This window comes from Perca fluviatilis, chromosome 19 (genome assembly GCF_010015445.1).
Source record: "Perca fluviatilis chromosome 19, GENO_Pfluv_1.0, whole genome shotgun sequence".
Taxonomy (NCBI): Eukaryota; Metazoa; Chordata; class Actinopteri; order Perciformes; family Percidae; genus Perca; species Perca fluviatilis.
In genome coordinates, this window is record NC_053130.1 from 25,165,917 (window position 1) to 25,189,304 (window position 23,388).

Below are 23,388 nucleotides of genomic sequence, written 5' to 3' on the forward strand. Positions count from 1 at the left end.
ATAACCTGCCTCTACACCCAAGCTTTGAGTGTGTCAGTGCACAGTGACAGGAGCTGACAAAGGACGACACCAGGAAACGAAGAGGCATTCAGATCCTTTACTTAAGTAAAAGTACCAATACCATTGTGTAAAACTACTACATTATAAGTCCTGCATTCACATTTTACTTAAGTTACAAGTACTGAAGTAATGTTATTACTCAAAATGCATGTAAGTATCAAAAGTACTGTACTCATTATGCAGTATGGCTCCTTTTTACAGTGCAAAATGGTCACATTATTATTAGCATTGTTGCATTAATGTGTAAACAGTATCCCCATTTTGTAGCTGGTCAACATTGAACCAGCATAAATGAAGTATATTGTTGGATATTTTAGAACAACTACAAGCACATTATTGTGTATGTAAAAATATGCAATACAACAGAATCTACAGCTGACACATAAATAACCTTTCTAGAAGTAGAGTAGAAGTATAAAGTGGAACAAAATAAAATACTCAAAGTACTGAAGTATTGTATTTTACAAGAAATGAATAAAAATTGAAGTAGGTTAAAAGGCTGTGTGTGTGTGTGTGTGTGTGTGTGTGTGTGTGTGTGTGTGTGTGTGTGTGTGTGTGTGTGTGTGTGTGTGTGTGTGTGTGTGTGTGTGTGTGTGTGTGTTGACAGTCAACAGAGTGTTTGTAATGGAGGAACCTGCTCAGATCCATCCTCCTGAATTACAGAATAAAATGCTGGCAGATGGGAAGCACAGACAGACAAATTATTCTGTCTGTCTCATTTTTCTCGGACCACCAAACAGATCAATTATTTATTTCATATGTGGTCCCAAGTAGCCTGCATATGGAACATTAATGCATCCCACATACTGTGATTCATTAAAACCCCAGCACTGATTAACACCATTTCAGACTAACGTACTTCTAAAATATAAAAGGAGAATTTCGTACTTCACCTGTTCACAAACTGCTTTCCAAATCTCAGATGGTGCAGTAATCTGTACACCATCTTGGCACATATTGTTTGAGAGCCCTAATCCCCCGATGTGCTGTTAAAATCCCTCAGGTTACAGACCACACTTCCACTTCTGTTGCCTCAGGCTAATCTCAGATTATGGTTATTATCACACGGAGACCAGTGAAAGGGCACTTCTTGGTGTCTTATGTAATTTAATAAAACCGAATGGATTTATAGCCAAGCTGCTTCCTAAGATTCTACTGTATATCTAATTCATAAATAAAGACACACGGCAGCTAAATATAACAATGATTGAGTCAATTTATTTTAAATTTTTTTAAAGTTCCATACAAAAATGTTAAGAAAAAGAAAACTTTGTATTATACAATATAGTGAGATACGTTTGCATATACAATAAGTAAAATGTAAGTACAGTATTGTGAATTTTTATTTAGATAAAAATGAATTGGTGCTTTTCAGAAACGTTTGTAGTTTGTAGATTTATTAAATTGCTAATACCTGACTGTAATTATATTTCATAATTTGTCAATAGTCTGTTTAAATCAAAGCTTTATTAAGAGTTCAATCACTAACACTAGGTAATTGCTAAGTTTTGTGATTTGACATAGTTGGTGGGAATGTAAGTTTAACACAATCTTAGCCCTTTAAAAGTTTGTTTGCACCGTCAGCTGTGGTAAGTTGTGCTACCAGATGGTAGACTTTTGGTGTTTGTGACACATGGCCCTGAGTGAAGCCACAGCCCAATAGCCCAGCCCAAGATAATTGGAATTTCATTAAGGTTTTGTTTGTGTGTGTGTGTGTGTGTGTGTGTATGTGTGGTGAGTGTGCATACATATATGCCTGTGTGTATGTGTGTGCTGAGTTGAGTGGGTGTGGGTGTTTATGAGTCTACATGGGTGTGTTTCTCTACATGCAATATTAAGGATGGGGGGTGGGTGGGGGTGCATGGACTCCACCTGCTGCCACCTGTTCATCTGCTCCATCTTATAAAAGCTGCTCCCTCACTGTCTCCAGGATCACAGACACCTTGGACTTAGGCTGTCCACTATCTGGAGTTACGAAATACAGAGGACACACACATCTTGGACATCAGCCAGGCTGTAACATTAAGGAGACCTCTGAGGAACCTTGAAGCTGAACTGGAAACTTCTCTAATAAATCTGTTGACTGGTACCTGAGTCTTTCTGACCTGAGGACATATACCGGTTTGATTCTTCGACCAAATATCATGAAGTCTCGGCGACCCAGCTGCACTGACTCTGGATCCGAGTCCTCAGAACCAGACTCCAAGAGCCCGGAGAAATATGAGACCGCCACGAGGCGCCGGATGGCTGCCAATGCCAGAGAGAGGAAGAGGATGCAGGGCTTGAACACAGCCTTTGATCGCTTACGTAAAGTGGTCCCCCAGTGGGGCCAGGACAAAAAACTGTCCAAGTATGAAACCCTGCAGATGGCTCTCAGCTACATCATGGCCCTCAACCGGATCCTGACAGACGCCAGGAAACACAACTCTGCTCCTCACAGGCAGTGGCTGGACCTGCAGTTTGACTGTGTGCAGCCTGAAAACTACCCCTGCCTCATGAGGTACGACTCTCCCACTGAACAGGACTACATCCACTCGTCCTTCTCGTATCAGTTCGATGGCCATCAGGTCCACGGATAAACTGCTGCCAATTGGTAGATAATCAGTCATGTTGTTGGATGTGAGTGACAATGTGAATATTTCTCCTTCAATCCAGGAGACAGTAAATACATTTGTATTGCATTATTTTATTTTTGCATTTATTTAGTTTTTGTATGTATGACTAAAAGACTTCTATTTCACTTTGAAGTCGTTTTTATTTTTGCTAGGAAACCCAGCAATGTTGAGCATTTTTTTTGTTCAAAGTATAGTAGCAATGACAGAATTGTTGTTGTGTCATCATAATGACCACTAGATTGTAAGGAAGATACAGTGTATTTGTTTCTATCAGTTATTTTGATACGGCCCTAAAATGTTGTGCAATGTTCAATGGATTCTGAGAAAATCATTGTGGTCTTAGTTGCATAGTCAAAGTCAAATTATGTAACTATTTTGTCAAAGTGTAAGTACGTGTTTGTGGAGTTGGAAAATCAATGTTATTTTTCACATGCAGACCTCTATTTTGTTGAATTATAGTTTCTGATCAAAAATAAAAACAAAATAAACTATTTTGTATAAAAAAAAACATTTCTCTTGTTCTTTATTATCTTTTATCCCAGTCATAAGCTTATGATAGTAAAATATGGAATATTTTATATGGATGTAATGGGATTTATACAGTATTATCTGTATACACGTAAGATGGTTTATACAATTCTTAACTATGCAAAGCTGATTCCTTAAATACATTTTCTTTTGCATCATCAAAAACATTTATAGTTGCAAAATATAACCCAAACAATCTAAAAATCCTAAGTACATTTTACTGCATATGCATAATTTTCTCATTTTAACAAAAACATACTCTTATTATTAGAAAGCTCTTGTATTTTAACCCTCATAATCCCCCTTTGTCTCCTCTGTGTGGTATTAAAACAACTAATTTACAGCACATCCTTTGTTTTGTGTGTGTCAAGTTCTCAGTAGGAGCAATGGCAGGCCATGTCTGCTGCGCTGCCTCACTCCGCTCCCTGGGGAATCAATCCTCCTTTTGTTCTGAGCTCCTGTGCTCCGAGATAAGACACTTGTACGTCAACGTGGAACCAAAATCAAGTACAAACATTCAACAAATTTGTTTCTCAAATGTTCTCTGAAAAAGAACACATTTTACAAGTATTCTGCTACAGTGCAGACCAACGTATCTGTAGCCGTGTGGCTCCACAACTCTCCATTGTTGGGAGCCACACTACAGATTTAAATGGCAATCATTAGCCACTGAAAAGTGATTGTTACAGATTTGAAAAAGTTTGAATGGTGGCACAAGCCACAGCAGGTTAAGGAAGCCTGTGTACCAGATCTTGCCACGGCTTCAGAGGGGGAGCAGAAATTAAACTCTATTGTGGGGTAATGGCTGTGTGTAATCGCTCTGTCCACAGCCACTGAAGCATGAACACCCATAGCTGGACCCAAACTATATCTGCATTAAGTAAAAGACAGCTACAGCAGAGCATTAACTGTACTGTCCAGATGCTAAAACCTTATACACATTTTATTAGCCTGCAGTTTATTTGAGTTGTAATATTTGGAATTATGTGTTGTTTTTAAATGTCATATTCCTGTTTGGTTCTGTTTGCTTTAATGCAAATGAACAATCACATAAATACATGCAAAGATAAATATGTCCATAGATATCATATATCAAATTATAGAAAACAATAATGAAACATATCCTAAGTATTCCTTATTTTATCTGCTGAAGTGATATTTTATATCAGCCAAGAACACTTAAGTACACGTGTGATAAGTGTTAAATGAAAAATTAGGTGCCAAACACTGATACAGATGGTCATAATGATTCATATGCCACGGCGAATGTTTGCATACTTAATAAATGCTTTCTGACAGTTGGCGTGTTACAGATGAATGGATGGCAGAGTCAAAAGTGCGTAATGGTAATGAGGCTGAGACCCTCAGTGACACCGCAATTAACACTCCTCATTAATTCAGCCACAAGCCGCAAACAATTGGTGACAGAAAATATAATTGACATTCAATTGATTGATTTCCTCAATAGGAGCACGTTATTGGATGAGTTGTTAATCAATTGTGACAACAATGTGCTCAGCATGGAAGTAATTGACAGGACAAAACAAATTCAATTGTCTTTTAGCTGCTGAATTATTCAGCCTCCAACATAGCTGGATGTTGTCTTTTATAAGACATTTCCAGCATATTAAAGGTGGGTATGTGGTATTGTATTGTACAGAACTATAGAATGTAGGTCCTTACATTTGGCAAATCTTCACTGCCAGTTTGAAGGAGGGTTGTTATTATATTTTCTGGTTATTTTTAATGCTATAATACCATCTACCAAATGCATTGTCTATTGCTAACATGAAGAAAAACAAAATGTATCTCAATAGTCTCAATCTCAAGACTACAAAAGCTCCAACAGGGGACCAACAGCTCCTCCCTCAACAAAGCTTATGTCATCTACTCTTTATAATCATCCCCTTCAGCAGGTGTTCAGAAGCTGCCTGCACTGCTCGGCTTCACTTTCCTCTCTGACTTAAACACTAACAGTCCACACAGAGACACACAGGTGTCTGACAGCATGAAGTGTCGGAACAACCGGGCCGACAGCCACCTGACCGGGCAGGTGGAGTTGAACAGCGTAAGCAACGGCGCCTGGGTGAACCAGGGCTACTGTGGCTCACCTCTGCCCCTGCCCCGAGCTGTCAGCACCATCTACAACCCCCAGCCCATTGTCCAGGGCTCCATGGACAGCATGTACAAACCGGACATCCCCGGTCCATTCCCAGAGGAACCACCATCCACTGGCCAAAGCCTGGTGAAGAAACAAAGAGGCTGCTGCTCTTTTATCAAAGGTAGGAACCCACTCAGCTGAGTTTACAACTGTATTTTTTTGTATGGATGACACCTAGAATCGCCCTATCTCACTGGGGATTTTGTTTGGTACTGGTCCAGTCTGGGTCTGTAAAGTCAACTGTTATGCCTCAATATTCTTTTAACCTAAAATGTATGTGGACCTGCTTGTTGGCTAATCAATTTAGGTCAACCCAGGATCAAAGTCGATACCCACTCTGCATGAAAGGTCTTTAAAAAGCGCTCTTGGACAATAAATAATTTTGTATCATAATGACATAAAACACTGTAATTTGTCTGTAGGCTTGTGGGGGACAACATTGACTGAAAACACCTCAAACAACAGAGAACTGTTTGTCCGAACCACGCTACGGGAGTTAATGGTCTATCTGGTGTTCCTGGTGGATATATGCCTCTGTAAGTATTCTACTATCCAATTCTATTAAAGATTTTGCTTTTTCAATATTGATGTCTATTCCTGGCACTTGTGGTAGTCTCAAAATTCAAGTTGAAAATCATGATCAGTCCCCGGGTCAAACAGAATTTGTATTAATTCTTAGATGAAGTACAGTATAGCATGGTAAAGTGTTTGTCCTCGAAAAATATAGATATTTTTACTACTACTTTCCCAAATTTAGAATATATTATGAACCTTTGAATTGACATGCAAGCATGAAAACTACTTCTAAATACTGTTTTTTTTTAATTAATGGTCCATATGCGATGGGATAGTGAATTCACATCTGTCTCGAACGCTAAATGCTGTTTTGGTGTTCCTGTATTTCTTTTGTCTACTTTAGTATATTTCAATCAACTATTTGTTTTTTAAGCAATGCTGTTCCCTTGTTGAAGTGCTCACCATTTGACAGGGTGTTACTGTATAGGGCACTTTGGACTGTTGATTTACTGTCAAATGCCCCTGCCTTAATCCCTACCACAAATGCCCTCCCCATCCCTCTGCCTGAGGTCCATTGTCCAGCTGAGCATTGGGAGTGAAAGGGACATGGGTTCTGCTCCTTTGCTTTTTAGCGATAAGAGCATTTGGCCTAGCCTTTGTTGCTTTGTCTCGGTTAGATTGACATTGTTTGAAGAGGCTATTTGCGTCAGGCCAGCGTGCTCTCTCTTCAAACAAATTACGGCCTCTAATCTGGATCTGTTTGACTGTAGTGACATAAACACAGCCAAACAACATCTCTTCAATAAGGCCTTGCGTGTCTGCTTCTGAGTTGTCTTATCTTGGACTGTTGAATGGAGCGACATTTAGAGCTACGCCTGAGCAAAGCCAGATAGGAATCAATTATTGGTCATTAACAATGTGATAATGTTGTCTTTCAGTGACATACGGTATGACCAGCTCGAGCACCTATTACTACACTAAAGCCATGACGGACCTGTTTGTGAACACAGCCGGTAACAGTGGGGTTACGTTTCAGTCCATTGGCACCATGGCTGACTTCTGGACCGTGAGTTTATCTCCATATTCATTTCCTCCATGTTTGCCACAGTGAGAAATCACTGAGAAATGAGAATATGAAATTTCTTTTGTGTGCAACTCAAACTGCATCCACTCTCTTTTTATTTGTATATATTAACAGTATGCCCAGGGCCCATTGGTGGACAGCCTCTACTGGACTACATGGTACAATAACCAGTCCCTGGACAGCGGAGACCAGTCCTTCATCTACTATGAGAACATGCTGCTGGGAGTCCCTAGAATGAGGCAGATCAAGATCATGAACAACTCCTGCAAGGTCCCCAAAGACTTTAAAGATGAGATCACGGGATGTTTCGATGTTTACACTGACAAGAAGGAGGATGAAATTAGCTTCGGTCTCATCAATGGCACCGCGTAAGCCGCTCACTGTTTTCCTTACAGGGTAACTTTGGGTAGGCAGTTAGATTGGAGAACTACAGCAAATGTGTCTTCTTCCTCTGCAGCTGGACCTACCACACAGAGAAAGAAATCAAAGGTTCTTCTTACTGGGGATTGCTGACCACATACAGTGGAGCGGGATACTACCAAGACCTGAGTCGCACCAAAGAGGAGACCGCAATCATACTGCAGGAACTGGTGGACAACCTGTGGCTTGACCGAGGAACCAGAGTAGCATTCATCGACTTCTCCACTTACAACGCAAACATTAACATGTTCTGTGTCATCAGGTAAAGAGCACTATTGATAATAGCAACTTCACCCATTGATTGATACACATGCATTGGTTGAAGAATATTTTATCCCATCTTTCAGGTTGGTTGTTGAATTCCCAGCAACTGGCGGAGCAATCCCTTCCTACCAGATAAGAACAGTCAAACTGATTCGCTACATCACCAACTGGGATTACTTTATCCTCGGCTGTGAGATGGTCTTCTGTTTATTCATTATTTATTACGTTGTGGAGGAGATTCTTGAGCTGCGAATACACAAGCTCTCCTATTTCAAAAGCATCTGGAACATATTGGATGTTGTTGTCATAATGGTAAGAAAATGTCCTTCTTATTTGATTCAAACATCTCCTTTTCCTTGATTCTGCTTCGCATCAAATAAGTAAAATGATTTTCCTTCCCAGCTCGCCATCGTTGCCATTGTATTCAATATTTTCCGAACTGTCAAAGTGGACAACTTGCTTGGCAAACTGCTGGAACAACCCGGTATCTACGCTGACTTTGAATTTCTGGCCTTCTGGCAAACACAGTACAACAACATGAATGCAGTGAACTTGTTCTTTGCGTGGATCAAGGTAAAGTACTTCTTTAAAGACATCTTTCACTGGAACGCATTACTGTGCAGTGGCTCAGTAGATAGCGCGGGTCGTCCACTAATTGGAAGATCGGCAGTTCCTCCAGTCCACATGATAATGAAACCCCAAAGGCTGAAGAATTAGATTAGATTCTGATAAGCAGACTGGCACCTTGCATGGCAGCCTCTGCCATCAGTGTATGAATGTGTGTGTGAATGAGTTAATGTGGCATGTAAAGCGCTTTGAGTGGTTAGAAGACTAGAAAGACATGTACCATTAATTAGTTAGGAAAATGATTGGGCTCTAGCGCCATCCCAAAGACTGTGTTTTTCTTCTCGTCCTTTAGGTTTTCAAGTACATCAGTTTTAACAAGACCATGACTCAGCTGTCCTCCACACTGGGACGATGTGCTAAAGATATCTTGGGCTTTGCCATCATGTTCTTCATCGTGTTCTTCGCCTATGCTCAACTTGGATATTTGCTCTTTGGGACAGAGGTTCAATCTTTCAGCACCTTCGTCAAGTGCATGTAAGGGGTGTTCCAAACAGTGGCTCAGCAGGAAATATTTAAATAGGATGATGGAAGAAGAATGAATTAATCAATCCTATTTTCTTTCTGCAGCTTCACACAGTTCAGAATTATTCTTGGAGACTTTGATTTCGATGCCATCGACCGCGCTAATAGAGTTCTTGGGCCAATCTACTTTGTCACCTATGTGTTCTTTGTTTTCTTTGTTCTACTGGTAAGTCATTCTGCTACACAAGATGCTTGTGTATAAAGATGACATTCTCATTATCTCTTTATGTATCTGTCCCTCAGAACATGTTTCTGGCCATCATAAATGACACATATTCTGAGGTTAAGGAGGAGCTCTCATCCCAAAAAGATGAGCTACAGTTTACTGACATCATCAAACAGGTAAAGGCAATCTGATTCATGTACAAAATAGATACATCTATGGATAAAGTTTTATTATTAAGATAGAGTTACAAACAAAATGGGTTTTTTTTTTTGTAATTCAGAGCTATATGAAGACATTTACGAAGTTGAAACTTAAAAAGGAGAAAATAACAGATGTTCAGAAAGTGCTACAGTCTGGATCCAGAGACATTGAATTCAAGGACTTCAGAGAAACCTTGAAAGAGTAAGTGACAGAAAATTAAAAAGAAAAGCATAAGCTAACTCTAGTGTTTAACATAACCCTCACCACTCCGATGATCTCGTAGGATGGGACATGCTGATCATGAAATTTCTGCAGCCTTCTCACGGTTTGACCATGATGGGAACCAAATTCTAGACAAAGAGGAACAAGCAAGGATGAAAATCGAGCTGGAAGAAAAAAGGGTTTGTGTCTACACAGTTTGACGTGTTTCTTATTGCAGAGTTTATCAGTGTTTTAAGCCCCCGTTGTCTCCTTAGGTTTAGGCAATGGTTATGGTTAGGTACCTAACCATAGGGTTAGGGTTAGGGTTAGGGGGTTAGGGTTAGGGTTAGGGTTAAAACGCAACGCCCGGGATGGGCGCTGTGATTATATAAAACAAATCTGTTTAAAAGCCAGATATTAAAGGCAGGTTAAAAGAACCACTGGACAGGACAGCGGGAGAATAAAACTTTAAATAAAAGGTCACCTCCACACCTGCCCTATTACAAAATAAGTAAAAAAAATATATAGAGTTATGAAAATAAATGCCCTGGCGTCACAGTACAAAAAAAATTCTATCCCAGTCTATCTCCACATAAAAAGGACTACAAAAATTTAAAATGTCTCAAATACTATGTTGAAGTCGATTAGGCAATGGTTATGGTTAGGGTTAAGGTTAGGGTTTGGGTTAAGGTGCCTTGAAGTCAACGGTCGCGGTGCTGCCTGGAAGGAGACGTTGGGGGCTTAAAACACCATCGAGCGAATGCAGACAAAGCGGTCTTATTACAATGGTTCCATTTGTTTGTCAGGACGCTCTTTGTGCTGAACTTAACAATCTTGGAACGACTTATGGGAAAGAAGTACTGGAAAAGCCTCCTGTAACATCCAATGAGCAGAAGAACCACACTGTTGATCAGGAACAGTTTCTAAGGTGAGAAGAATTTTTACATTTTACCTATGAAATGTCTTCATTTTTCTTGCCTTTAAACAAGAGGAATGAACTTCATTACAGTGGACATTAACCAGAAACTGAATTACCTTTCTCTCTCCATGAAGACTGGCCAGACAGGTTCGTCACCTTGAAAGCTCTGTGGCAGGCATTACATCCAGGATTGAGTTGATCGTGGAAAAACTGGGATTACAAGAGAAAACTAAGGGAGACCAAACGGCAAGGAAACTGACTGTAGCCAATAATGATGTGAGTATGGAAATAGGTTAAGATTTTCTATAAACTTTATTGTATGCATGAAATGCTTTATTTTTTTAGGGAGTATCAGTTCATGGAGTACACTGAAAAGTATATTAAACATATTTAACAACAGTGTTGTTGATAATGCAAAATGGGCTGTAATATGAGGAAAATGTCCAATATTTTGTACTTAAGAATATGAGACTCGACTTTCTTAATTCTATTCGTATTGAATACAAAATGTTTCATCACCCCTGTCCAGAGTGATGACGCTGCCTCAGATGGGAGCGTCCTGGTGTGCGTGGACGGAGGGACCAAGGCTGAGATGTCATCAAGGAAACCAGCAGTTTACACCGACTCCACATACGACTGTCATATGTGATTAACCTCTGAGAAACAGAATCATGGGTTATCTGGAAGTCAGCTGACACACGTCAACAATGTTTTGTGCTTCACTACTTTCCAATGTTCAAAGTCTGTTCAAATCAACGGATTCTTCGTGGGTGAAACCCACAGTTAGGCAGTCAGATCAACAATAAGCTGCTGACATGACATGGCACATATTCTACACTTTCAGCTGCTTTTCACTTAGTTACTGCCACTCATTTCATGGAAATATGTAAGTACTGTATAAATATGTTTTTGAAATTCCTTGCCTTCTAGGTGACACAAGAGCTTATATAATAAACTGGTTTAAGCTCAGATATGTTAAACAATGTACGTTGTAGATGAGATTATTAGTTGTGTATTATACATGTATTTAAACAATATGTAAGAAAAAATAAAGTTATGCAATATAATCAATATTATACAGTGCATATGCCACCTTACACCTGACTAAGCGATGTTTGCTTTGCTTTAGTCATTTAATGTTTATGAATGTTCAGGTTCTATTACAGCTGCTCAAAAGCTATCAGCCCCTTGACTTTTATTTTAATTTAACCTTTATTTATCCAGGTAAGTCGATTGAGAACAACTTCTCATTTGCAACGATGACCGGTCACATTCACACAGTTCCACATTCATACCTGGAAGTACAACCAGTACAAATTGACTGTAAATATTAACAGTCTACGGTACAACCACAGTCTGATCTGCTGGCCACTGAGCAGCTCCACTGAAGCTGTTGGAGGTTATGGGCCTTGCTCAAGGGCACCTCTGTGGTGGTAATGAGGGAGGGACAAGCACTGCTCTTTCACTTTCCCCACCCAGATTGTATCTTGTCGGTCTGGGGATTGAATTGGCAACCTCTCGGTCACAAGCTTGCTTCTCTAACCTTTAGGCCACCACTGCCCCTGACTTGTTTGCGGTTTAGTGAGATCTACAAAATAATTGCCTAATTATGTTAATATGGAATACACAGATCATTAATTATCACCTTTGTCCACCTCCTGAGCTGCCAAAACCTCATGTTGTAACAAGAGCAAAGTGTGACAGCATCTACATCCCTTCTTTAAAAACATATTTCCATATAATACAAAAGATTTGGATCTGAGAAGCATTATCCCACTGGACCTGATGTTTTTATGAATTCATAATTTTGTTTCATAAATATTGTTCCCAATAAACAAAAAGGGAAAAAAAAACATTTGTGTATTAATGCTTGGCTGTCAGAATTTCTTTATTAGCAATAAATGAATAAATAAATAAATACTGAACGACCAGGTTCAAATGTTTCTTTATTTGAAGTCACTTCTTTATTTTTCCCATTTAAATTAAAAATTGATTTCATCCTTTATTATTAAACATCACTTCTATTGTGCAACTTATTTGTATTACTGTCATAAAAGCGAAATGCTGTTACATTCAATATTTTAAGCAACAAATGTATTACATGTCATAAGCGTGCAGTTCAAGCTGAAACATCACCTGCTTCCTGCTACGTTCTAAAAATGGCACACAAACTTAAAAATGGGAAAAGGGAAAATCCACAATGGAAAAGAATTTAGATTTGTAATGTAGCCTCTGTAAATAACACAAAGTTTGAATTTACTGACACATCAATTAAGGCTTATTCATAACTCATATTGCTGAAATGTAATGATGGCATTTCTACCTAAATTATGTACATTATTTCTTAAGTTTCATAAAGGTTTGTGATCAAGGTTTATATTTACACTCTCAGCCCAAATGACCCTGTTTGTACACAAAAACATCCCCCGGGTCTAATAAACAAACAAAAATATTAGCAAGTTTGTCGGCTAGTAGAACAGGAAAAGGAGAGTGAGCTTACAAGGAGTGTAATATACTGTACAGAATGGCACATGCGCAAATACAATCCAAATGGCAGGACGTCTTTGTGAAAATCCTCGTCACAATTTGCCAGTTATTTTTATTAAATAATTTACCTGGAATATACGGAAATATTCTGCAAATACTGAGAAAATTCTGAATACACTAAGAGGCAGAAAAGGTGCCCGCTTCCCTGACAAATCAATGACATATTTAGGAAACCTTTCACTTTCATAAAATAAAACCATCGCAATTTATAGAACGCCTAAAACATTGGACAGTTTGTCTTTACACAAATAAAGGACTAAAGAACAGCATTTTTAATTGTGTAAAACATGATGCAATATCATATGGGGCTGGTTTTGGTGCTAAATGAAGTCTAGTTTTTTCGCAAAAACTCTCCCAACCATTATAAAGAAGTTACTATAAATTAAATGAGGTTATCAAGAAAATATTAAAGATTCAATATCTTTCCAGGAAACCAGCCCCCAGAGTCAGCACACAGTTAGTTACCTTTACAAAGATTGAGGGTTAAGCTGTTTTTACAATATTTTCTTTATATAGTGAGAATGTGCTATAGCCTTTACTTTGAGACATAGGATTATAAAGGAGTCCAATCTAAGGTGTAACCGAAAATCCATCAGAAGTCTGCAAAGAACATGCTGATCACTCCGATACAAAACATGAAAAACCAAATCTCCTCCCCATTTAGAGTTGTGTGTGTGACATTTTTCTTTGTACACAAAATTTACCCAAGAGATACCACATCCCACTTATATATGTTTTAAAGCCACAGTTGTTTATACAAATAGTTTCTTCACATATACTAGAAAGGTAAACTACTGTTCCAGGGCCTCTATTCACAAAGCATTTTTCATTAATATATCAAAATAGGACTGAATTTCTAGCTATGAGCTAAACCTAAGCCCAAATAACTTTTAGTAGGTTGATTCATTCTTGCGGCTCAATGCAGTGTGTAGCACAAATTCATGGTGACCAATCATACCTGCTCAACCTGTGCAACACTGTGTTCGGAATCACACGCAGCCAGCCGCCTGATCGAGTAGGAAGTAGGCAGTACGCAAGTATACAATTCCGAACACAGTCGCTGTCATCACTGTATGCCTTTTTACAAACTAACCTATATAACAAAAATGAACTTAATCAATGCATGAGGACTCAAGTGGTGTTATGTATTCTGTTGTATAAAATGACAGAAAAATGCCCCAAGTATGACAAGTAAATAAACATTTTGACAAGTCCGTAACAAACACTGAAATATTAAAAAACACATTGGCAAACTGAGACCGGATATTGCTGTAGTTTTGTTCCAGTGAGCTGCTGGAGTAATAAGATGGCTTATAGTAAATGTGCTTTTAACTCCACTAAAATAGCGTGGCTGTTATGTTACGGTTTACATTTCGTCGTTTCTGGATACATTTTTGCTCATGTTTTGAATATGGGAGGGTAACAATTAGTTTCTGAAGGATTCAACTTTTTGATTGTTTGGCCCATTGGTCAACTTATTCAGGGTATGATATGAGGCATGACATGGTCTCTTGTCTCTGTTAAGATAGCTGTAAATCCTCTTTGTCACATACTGGCTATGGGTTTCATGGGACCAAACATTCAAAAAGTTGGCCAAAGACAGTTGTTTGGCTTTATTTCAGATGCCTAAGCACACTTTTCCATACCCAAACTAAATTATCATCAAATAAACTTTTTAAAACTTCTGAGTGAAATGGACACTGTCATTTAAAACATAATTGTTGAACTGGTTGTTTAGAAGCAACTATTAGCTACAAAGGCTTTTTGAATATGGCCCCTGCCCTTTTTCTACCACAGCAGCTGTCCAGGTGAAAGAGTGCTGTGTGGTCTAAAAGGGTTGACAAAACCCTCATGGTACTACACTTAGGTTAGTGCTAGATCACTGCGTTTGGTAGCCAGCCATGCTGAAGTTGGCCAGGTTGGACATGACAGGACCGGGTGGAGCTGCAGCCTGGGCTGACTGAGATCCAAAGCCTTCCACCCAGGCTGGTGACTGGGACTGCCTGCAAAGACGCCACAAATACCCAGTTAGTACGACTGTGGTCACTGCATACAAAGACCAACCATGTTGTAAAATAAATAATAAATAAATGCTCCCCAGAATGGAGGAAAATGTCTCCTTTTTTATCTTAGAAAAACTGTTTTAAAAGTAGAGTGTGGCCAAGGCACCATCCATCACCATTTAGAGGCAGATGGAGGCAAGTCTTCTGGCCTGTGACAATATAGTCATACGAAAGGTTTATGTATGAATTTAATACAATCTAGTAAAACTCACTCTACTCCAAATCCTTGCTGGTTCCACGTCTGGCCGTACATGCTGTAGGAGGGAACTTGCCACCCATTGGTCACATACTGCCCATACTGCTGCTGCTCCTGCTGCTGCTGCTGCTGCTGCTGTGGATTCCCATAGACTTGGTTCCACTGGCCCCATTGACTGTACTCAACCTGAATTATGCCAACAGAGAGGACAAAAGTGAAAACATGTCTTAACGAAGACCTTTGTTGCATGTCATTCTTCCCATCTCTTAGCTCATTTCCTGTCATCCTTCTAAGGTCATATCTAATACGGTTATAAAAATGTCCATAAAAATACATATGTTTTTAAATCTAATCAGTTTCCTTAGTAGTGATGTTTTCCCTACTTGCTGTGGTTTCTTTGCCATGTCAGGAGATTCTTTGCCCCAGAAGCACTTCACTATGTGTCCTTCAACGGCTGTGCCATTTACTGAAACAATGGCATGGGCAGCACTGTCATGGGAGGAAAACCTTAAAAGGAAAACAGCAGCTTAGCAGTAAGCAAGCAATTCAGAAAATACACAGTAGGAACAATTTGAGCTAACTGTGTTGAGGTGAAGACAAACATAACAGAAAGGGCCACTGACACTATGTCGGGTGCTGACTTGGCCTGTCATCAAGTCATGCAGTTTGCTTTTGTTGACATCTAGAGGCCAAATGCTGCAATGGACTGAGGCACTACCTGATGAAAGAGTATCCTTTCTCTGGGAAAACTCTGATTTCCATTATTTGACCAAACGGTGAGAAGGTCTGTCGCATTAGGTGTTCTGAAATGAAAAAAGTTAACGTGGTTAGTTCTTAGGCTATTTGAGGAAGGTGTATGGTAAGTAATAAGACTCCTACTATATAATGACAAGGGCTGTGACAATGCATCTTTAGGAAGTATGACACTTGCCTGATAGTCCTAACTGGATCCCTCCACAGTACACGGTACAGTTCTGTGGACTGGACTGAGCTACTACGTCATCGAACCTCAGCTGCTTTGAGCCATCTGAAATAAAAACATTTGTGAAGGGATGTCCCTACCTTTATACACAAGTTAATGTTTCAAATCAAAACCAAGTCACAACTATGATTTATGATATGAGAGAAATTACCTACACTCCAGACCTAGGCCAAGTTCACACTGCAGGCAAAAGTGGCCCAAATCTGACTTTTTTGGGGTCAAGTGACCAGGTCAGACTTCTTCAGAAGTAAGGTAAACACTCAAATCTTGCCCAGATCTGATTTTTTCAATTCAGATTTAGACCACTTCCATATGTGGTCCTGAATCAGACCCAGGTCTTATTTTTTTCAATGCGGCCACAGTGTGAACAACCAAGGTGGATTTGATGTGACTTTTACCTCAATCTACATCGACATTTGTCACAATTCTGTGCTGACGGGCGTTAAACTGCGTCTCTGTGAAGCTATTCACAACGCAGTCCCACCACTCCTGGCTTCGTCTCTGCATCGACACAGACCTCTGTAGTGAATTTGCAGCCATAACTCAGCAACATTTTTGGCTCTCTTTCTCATCATTCTTCTCCTCCTCAGCACCTGCACACTAATGTTACGGCCGCCATTACACAAACATTTTGAAATAAACTTCCTCCATAACCTCCCTAACTTCAGTGCAACAGCATGCTGCATCTGATGTCATTGTTCTTTTGCGCATGCGGGTCAGTTCAAAACCGCAAACCGTTCACACTGGAATCTGATATAGGCCACATTTTAAAAAGGTAATGTGAACAGCCAAACAAAAAAATTGGATCTGAGCAAAAAATTTGAATTGAGCATAAAGACTTGAATGATAAAGGTGTAATTTGGCAGGTGCAAAAAAGCTAACAGGTGAGCGAGGAGGATGTCCGTCAAACACAGTCAATCCTGACGGTTCAGTCAGACTGAAATTGACTTGCCTGGTAAGTGAAATCCCCAGTGTGGGTGTACAGCAGAGATGGGAAGTAACGAAGTACAAATACTTCGTTACTGTACTTAAGTAGATTTTTCGGATATTTCTACTTTACTATTTTTTTTTGTGGCGACTTTTTACTTTTACTCCTTACATTTTAACACGAATATCGGTACTTTCTACTCCTTACATTTTAAAAATTGGCTCGTTACTTTAGTTTTGTACAAGAGGTCGTAATGTCGGAGAAGACACGTGACCCGCGCTACACACGGCGGTAGCGTCGCCACACAGAAAAAAGTGAGAAAAAGAAAGAGACTGCTGTCCGGAGGATAATCAGTTGAGATGGGTGTGTGCGTCCTTGAGAACTGTAAATTCGTATAACTTATGTTGTCAGTTCATTTAAGCCTGTTGTTGTATTGGTCTATAGTTATTGCAAAGTTAAAGTAGGTTAGCTAGTGATTTAGTTGTTTGTGTTCTTCACCTGTTAGCTAGGTTTCGCGTTGCTTGTAAAGCATCAAAAAAGAGAAGTTGTCTCTGTCCGTTGTTTACAGACGCACCCCTGGAGGGGGCGAAGTTTGAAACCAGCATCAGCTTTAAATACGGTCCTAATCTAGTCCTCACTAACAAGTTTCAAATAATTTCACTGGAGTTACCGTTATATTTTTCACGTGATCAACCGAATTCAATCTAATTGGATGGGAATATACTGGTGGTAACGTTAGCACTAGTAGTATGGATGGCGACATGATTGAAAATGAAGAAAACAGAGATCCCAGAGATTAGGCAGACAAGCAGCAAGACATTCCCAATCATCCCTGGCCTTATCTGAGAGAGATGTTTGAGATAGGCTAGGAGGCGTCAAGTATGACTCCTGTCCAATGTGCTGTGTAACTCTAAAAGTGTGGGGAACTTCTTAATTAATCTATGTTTAGTAATACATATTGTATCCTTTATTTTCTTTCTATATTTGAGCACACACATACATGTAGATTCCTTTAAATGTTAAGGGGACGATTAAAAAAGAGAAACTGGATCTGTGAATTCTCACAGAATCACAATTGAATTCATATCTTGCTACTCAGTCAGAATCTTATTAAGCTGGAGTCCCAGTCTCTGTCACAATAATCATATATGTGATGTTTGGCAGACATCCATTTAAAATGTAGACAATGGCATATAAAGAGCCTGGTTTTTATGTCCACTGAAGTTTCTCATCTTGCACTATAGTAACGTGTGTGGTCCAGGTAGCTTTGCATAAAAAGTGGTTGTCATTCGCAAGGCTACTTTTACTTTTATACTTTAAGTACGTTTCAAAGCCTGTACTTTGTTACTTTTACTTAAGTAAATAAGTTAAATCAGTACTTCTACTTTTACCAGAGTATTTTTTAACACAAGTATCTGTACTTCTACTTAACCCTTGTGTTGTCCATTGGGTCCCAGTGACCCGAAGGACAACACAAGGATTATGTACTTCCATTTACTTTGTTGAGAATTGCTCTCTAAACAAGGGTTAATACAGCACCTTAGTTCTTGTTTGTACAGCATTTTGGTCAGCTTAAACTGTGTTTAAATGTGTTCTAGAAATAAACTTTACTTACTTACTTTAAAAGAAACCGGTTTTAGAGAGCAATTCTCAACAAAGTAAACGGAAGCACATAATCCTTGTGTTGTCCTTCGGGTCAATGGGACCCGAAGGACAACACAAGGGTTAAGTACGGGAAGTGAGTACTTTTGCCATCTCTGGTGTACAGTGACTTTAAAACTTACTGTCCTGGATATTCTTTGGAGCTGGTGGTTTACGCGTTGCCCAGTTGGTCCTGATTTGGCGTCCTCCCAGCCATTGTCCCCCCATGTTAATGATGGCATTCTCTGCATCCTATAAATCCAGATCAAAGATGGTTACCCTTCTTGATTTGATGAATCTGTGAAGTTTATTGGTGCCTATAATCAGTTCTCAGAATATACTTTTTCTTCTTCCGTTTTTTTATTTTTTTATAAATCTAAGTAATGTTGATTTTGGTAATGGTTAACAAGAAAATATGTAATGATAGATGATTTAAGTTGTTGTTGTTCCAACTATGATTAATTAGATTTTATATGATGCATTAAAGTAGGATAATAAACAGAAAATAGAAATAACCTTCAGTCTGTGTTCTTGCACTGGAGCCTTACCAGTTTGTTGTAGAAGGACACAAATCCATACCCCTTTGATTTGCCTGTCGTCATGTCCTTCACAACACGGGCATCCCTAGAAGGAAACGTGAAAACAACTTCAGTGCACTTTCCAGTGTAAATGCTTCAAACTAAAAAGGAACCACGCAAAAAACACAACTGAACTGTGAATCCTCCACTCTGTCCTACATTAATGTAATGTACATTAGCTATCATGGCCTTGTGCTGAGCACTGACTCGTAATCTAACTTCAAAGCAACACTTGAGAACAAAAAAAATAAAACAAGTACAAAAACATGCAGCCTACACTATTGTTTTTAAATCATTTCAGATGTATTAATGGATCCTTGCCACTAGAGCACCACTTCTTGTTCAATTTTCTCAACAGTAGGCTATTGATTTAAATTCACAAAAAGGAACAGATTATATGGATTGCCATGCATTCTTAAAATCTGCTGCTGGTGCTCGTGCAACAAATAAGAAATATATAGAAAATATCAAAAGAGAAAAAAGGAATTAAACGGCATACATGGCCTGTTAACAGATTTCTTTATTTTTCCTGGTCAATTCTTTACCACCAATATGGAGTATGGAGTTTGGGGAGCTGCAAATTTTGAGAAATTGACATTTTCAGAAATTTTGGAAGAGGATCATTGCACTACAAACAACACTATGCAAATCAAAATGAGACAATTTAAACAAAGATTTAGAAGAATGCATTGAGTATTGGAATTTGTTAATCTAAGCTAGAGCATGTTAATACATAGCATCTACAAATAAAGACATATGGAAAGAATGGAATAAATAGAGAAAAAAAAACTACATCTGAGTCTCCAGAGTGCACAGTTCCTTGCTGTTAGCCTTCAAGCTCCTGTCCAATCCTATGAGCATTTCTGTAAAATAACCAAAGTGCTATTACTTCATTGAGACCCACAACTAAAAGCTGTTCAGGTTACATGTTGCTGACATACAGTTTACTTACCACACCCTAAATATACAAAGAAAAAGCAAGAGTAGGCTAAAAGCTGACACTTCAGTCATAAAAACAGAGACACAATACACAGACTACAAGTAAGTAACTGCAATAAAGCTTTTAACAACTTACAGGAAGTGTGTTGGTAAGTAAAATCTTAAATGAGGCTGTTCCAATTTGTTAAGAGTGTTTTTTTTTTAAACAAAGCAATACATATAATGGTAAGAGGTTCACTTCATTCTGATATATACTTTCATGCAATACTTGAAATGGTGTTGGTCCATCATTAACTATGTTTACAATGTAGTAGTGTCCTTTACAGAGTATAAAGTTGACAAAAATGATATCAAGATGCAGCAAAATTGAATTGGTTCTCCTGAACATTAGTAATCTCTGTTGACATGGGTTGTCACTCTGTGTGTCCCAGTATACATTCAGAGTAAAAGCATAAACTTACCAAAACCTGCTCGTCTATCAGATCTGTCTACATGATAATTCATTCTCTCAAACAGTGAGAGAATTGCAGTGCTAGACAATCAAAAGTATAAGCGACGTCAATCTACAGATGCTCTATCAGCTCTATTAGTTTAGGCCTCATCGTGTAACGCAAGCTTTTGTTTCCCCTTTACAGTTTGATTCTGTTTCTCAATATTCATTCTTATGTGTTCTTTAGTAAATCTTACTTGAATGTTGTTGTTTTTTTTGGGTGGGGCAGTTTATGCCTTTACTAGATAGCCATCATTGAAGAGATAACAGGAAATGAAGGGGAAAAAAAAAAAAAAAAAAAAAAAAAAAAAAAAAAAAAAAAAAAAAAAAAAAAAAGGACACCATGTAAGAAAGGGAGGACGTTGCCATTCATGGCCTGTCGCTTAACCCGTTGGACACCAGGATGTCCCATTGTTTCATAGGAAATCAAACCATTGTTTTTAATCCCAAAACTAAGAATTTATCTGAGATCAGACGTAGCTCGTAAACTGTTGAGAAGAAACAAAAACCTTTAGGATGTCAGCCCTTGTGGACCAATGTTTGAAATCACAATATGCATGAACTTCTTAATATTCTTTTTAATTTACCCATATTGTATGCATGTAAACATGGTCATAGACAGTTGTTTAAGAGCATACGTTTACAGAAGACTTATGAAGTATGCCAATATTGCCCAACTTTAGAGAAATCAATATTCTCGCATTGTAGCATTAAAAAAAAAAAAGAAATCCTTAAAAAACAAAAAAAGGTAAAAACTTACGAGATTTTCCCAAAAGGTGCAAATGCAGCCTTGACATCTTCGGTGGTGATCTCAGGGCTCAAATCTCCCACAAAAACATGGAAGTGATCTAGAAGAAAACAAAAGACAAACAAAGGGGGAAAAAAACATTTACCATTCACTGGTAAACTTCGATTACAGCAGATTAGAAAACCAATAGGTGAAACTTACTGGATGTGTCTTTCTTCTGGCTACTTGGAGTGGTGGCCCAGTTAACTTTGACCTCCTGAAAGAGTGCCCACAGTGAGCATTAAATCCTAAGACATTTTTCTACACAAATAACAAGGATCACAAGGGAATTCTGAAACAGTTGAGCTGCCTAATCTTGCTTTTAAATTTGGACCAGACAAATTTTCCTACCTTTCCTAATATCTTCCTCCCGTTCATGGCTGCAAGGGCTGCAGCAGCATCTCTGTGTTCAAAGAACTCCACAAAGCAATAGGGGTCATTGCTTGTATGCTGCAAGAGACCAGGTCAAACACAAATGTTAAAAGGTTGGTTCCACTAGCTATATTTTAGAAAATTGTGATGTAATTGGAGCTCTGTATATGTTCCTTTAATTCAACAGTGGAGGACCACAATTGAAACCACTATGTTGGTTTAAATCAAAGTTGTTCATAACTAGTAGGTGAAAAGTTGGAGGTTGTCACGATCCAGATGTGAATGGCAGGGCAGGGGAAATAGAAAGAAAATGAAAAGACATACAATCTTGGCTGTTTACCTCTGTGATCATTTTACAACTTTTACAAGGCCCAATCTGGGTGAAGAGTTGTAGAATCAAAATTTCTGTTACATCCCTGGAGAGGTTCCCCACATACCTGCAGGGGAAAGAGGGGTTCATTTAGTGAAAGCTGTTAACAGTTTAACGTTACTCCTGGTAACGATAAGGTGGTACAGATTATGATACTTGTGAGTTAACGTGACTAATGTGACGTTACTTTCACTGGCTAGCTGGCCCCACGTTAGTAACGCTTAACGTACAGATTAACGTTATACAAACGTGATAAATACGTGTTATTTTAGCATTTAACCTTATGTTTACTAATTTGACGTTAGTGAAGAATTAAATGTATCTTGTCTGACGGTATTCACCAGGGCTGTGTAGACAGCGATAACGTTAACGTTAGCTAGCTAGCTAGCTAAGTTAGCCAACGGTTACGTTAGCTAACGTTAGCTACCTACCGCTATTAGACACCAACAGCATTAGCTACTTACAAGGTTTTGGGATAGCTTTCGTCGTCCATAGCCGAAGCCGACAGCTAACGTTGACCAACTCCGGTGTACGATGTTAACTAACTAACGTTAGTTACAACAACTAGCTAGCTAACTAGCTTAGAAGCTAGCTAACCGGGTATATGGTATACGTCACGCTGGGAGTCCGGAGAGCGAAGCGAGCTTGGGTGGGTGCGTGTTTGTGAAGAGCCCCGGCGAGGTCAGGGTGAGGTAACCATAGACGAAAGGCCACCATTTTTACAGTTTCAACAGTGGAAATGTTACATTTCTTAGATATAGCTGATGCTTTTGGAGGTGATTAGTTAATTAATAACTGCAAAAGCCAGTGACCATCCAATACTTAATTTACCACATTAGGCAACCTCTGAAGGTAATTTGCGTAAGAGACCTTTATTTTGAAGTGGAATGCGAGCGTGCGCTTGTTTTAATCACCTGACAGCGAACCAGAGACCTTTCTAGAGTCAGGGTGAAGGTTTCCAGTGTGAGCCCACGTTTTGAATAACACACTCATGTTTTGATTAACAAATTCTGTCTTATAGAAGTGTTACTCTAACCGAACAAAACATTGCATTGAGTACTACTAATGTATCAAAAGGACAATAAATCTAATTAAGAACATGAGTTAATCAGCATTTATAAAAAGTGATTAGTCTATTCTGCTTTACCAAACAGATTGCCCATTTACACATAAACAAACATACATTTATAATAGGCTACATTTATCTTAAA

At 38.8% G+C, this 23,388-nt stretch overlaps 3 protein-coding genes across 5 annotated transcripts; 2 read left to right on the forward strand and 1 right to left on the reverse strand.

Annotated features, from left to right (window-relative positions):
• The first annotated feature begins 2,008 nt into the window (after window positions 1–2,008).
• Window positions 2,009–3,134, forward strand: atoh7 (atonal bHLH transcription factor 7). The gene has a single exon (XM_039784234.1). The coding sequence runs from the start codon at window positions 2,205–2,207 to the stop codon at window positions 2,637–2,639; it is 435 nt and encodes a 144-aa protein (XP_039640168.1). The 5' UTR covers window positions 2,009–2,204; the 3' UTR covers window positions 2,640–3,134.
• A 2,053-nt stretch (window positions 3,135–5,187) lies between these two features.
• pkd2l1 (polycystic kidney disease 2-like 1) lies at window positions 5,188–11,543 on the forward strand. The gene is made up of 15 exons (XM_039784114.1): window positions 5,188–5,485; window positions 5,787–5,900; window positions 6,819–6,946; window positions 7,079–7,332; window positions 7,422–7,646; window positions 7,732–7,960; window positions 8,051–8,221; window positions 8,568–8,749; window positions 8,843–8,963; window positions 9,041–9,139; window positions 9,244–9,365; window positions 9,448–9,565; window positions 10,172–10,293; window positions 10,419–10,560; window positions 10,814–11,543. Exons 1-15 carry the CDS (start codon window positions 5,212–5,214, stop codon window positions 10,931–10,933), a joined length of 2,421 nt encoding a protein of 806 aa, XP_039640048.1. The 5' UTR covers window positions 5,188–5,211; the 3' UTR covers window positions 10,934–11,543.
• Window positions 11,544–12,217: 674 nt separating this feature from the next.
• tial1 (TIA1 cytotoxic granule-associated RNA binding protein-like 1) lies at window positions 12,218–23,039 on the reverse strand. 3 transcript variants are annotated; one of them, XM_039783955.1, is made up of 12 exons: window positions 22,642–23,039; window positions 22,148–22,244; window positions 21,787–21,885; window positions 21,598–21,652; window positions 21,409–21,496; window positions 19,190–19,265; window positions 18,785–18,893; window positions 16,022–16,117; window positions 15,809–15,893; window positions 15,474–15,597; window positions 15,107–15,276; window positions 12,218–14,834 (listed from the first exon to the last, which is right to left on the reverse strand). In XM_039783955.1, exons 1-12 carry the CDS (start codon window positions 22,668–22,670, stop codon window positions 14,711–14,713), a joined length of 1,152 nt encoding a protein of 383 aa, XP_039639889.1. In that variant the 5' UTR covers window positions 22,671–23,039; the 3' UTR covers window positions 12,218–14,710. The 3 variants fall into 3 exon arrangements, with proteins under 3 accessions (XP_039639889.1, XP_039639891.1, XP_039639892.1); XM_039783957.1 differs by lacking the exons at window positions 22,148–22,244; window positions 22,642–23,039 and adding an exon at window positions 20,013–20,082 and having other exon boundaries at window positions 21,787–21,872; XM_039783958.1 differs by lacking the exons at window positions 21,409–21,496; window positions 21,598–21,652; window positions 21,787–21,885; window positions 22,148–22,244; window positions 22,642–23,039 and adding exons at window positions 19,719–19,793; window positions 20,013–20,028.
• Between the last annotated feature and the right edge of the window lie 349 nt (window positions 23,040–23,388).

Excerpts from the sequence above, each read along its gene's own strand:
- tial1 (XM_039783955.1), bottom strand. The coding sequence starts at position 22,670 with ATGGACGACGAAAGCTATCCCAAAACCTT. Across the intron at positions 22,245-22,641 it reads GAAAGCTATCCCAAAACCTT|GTATGTGGGGAACCTCTCCA; the intron begins GTAAGTAGCTAA and ends TTTCCCCTGCAG. Across the intron at positions 16,118-18,784 it reads TCCAAAGAATATCCAGGACA|ATGGCTCAAAGCAGCTGAGG; the intron begins GTAAGTTTTAAA and ends TTTTTATTTCAG.
- pkd2l1 (XM_039784114.1), top strand. The coding sequence starts at position 5,212 with ATGAAGTGTCGGAACAACCGGGCCGACAGCCACCTGACCGGGCAGGTG. Across the intron at positions 7,647-7,731 it reads AACATGTTCTGTGTCATCAG|GTTGGTTGTTGAATTCCCAG; the intron begins GTAAAGAGCACT and ends CCCATCTTTCAG. Across the intron at positions 9,566-10,171 it reads TCGAGCTGGAAGAAAAAAGG|GACGCTCTTTGTGCTGAACT; the intron begins GTTTGTGTCTAC and ends TTTGTTTGTCAG.
- atoh7 (XM_039784234.1), top strand. The coding sequence starts at position 2,205 with ATGAAGTCTCGGCGACCCAGCTGCACTGACTCTGGATCCGAGTCCTCA.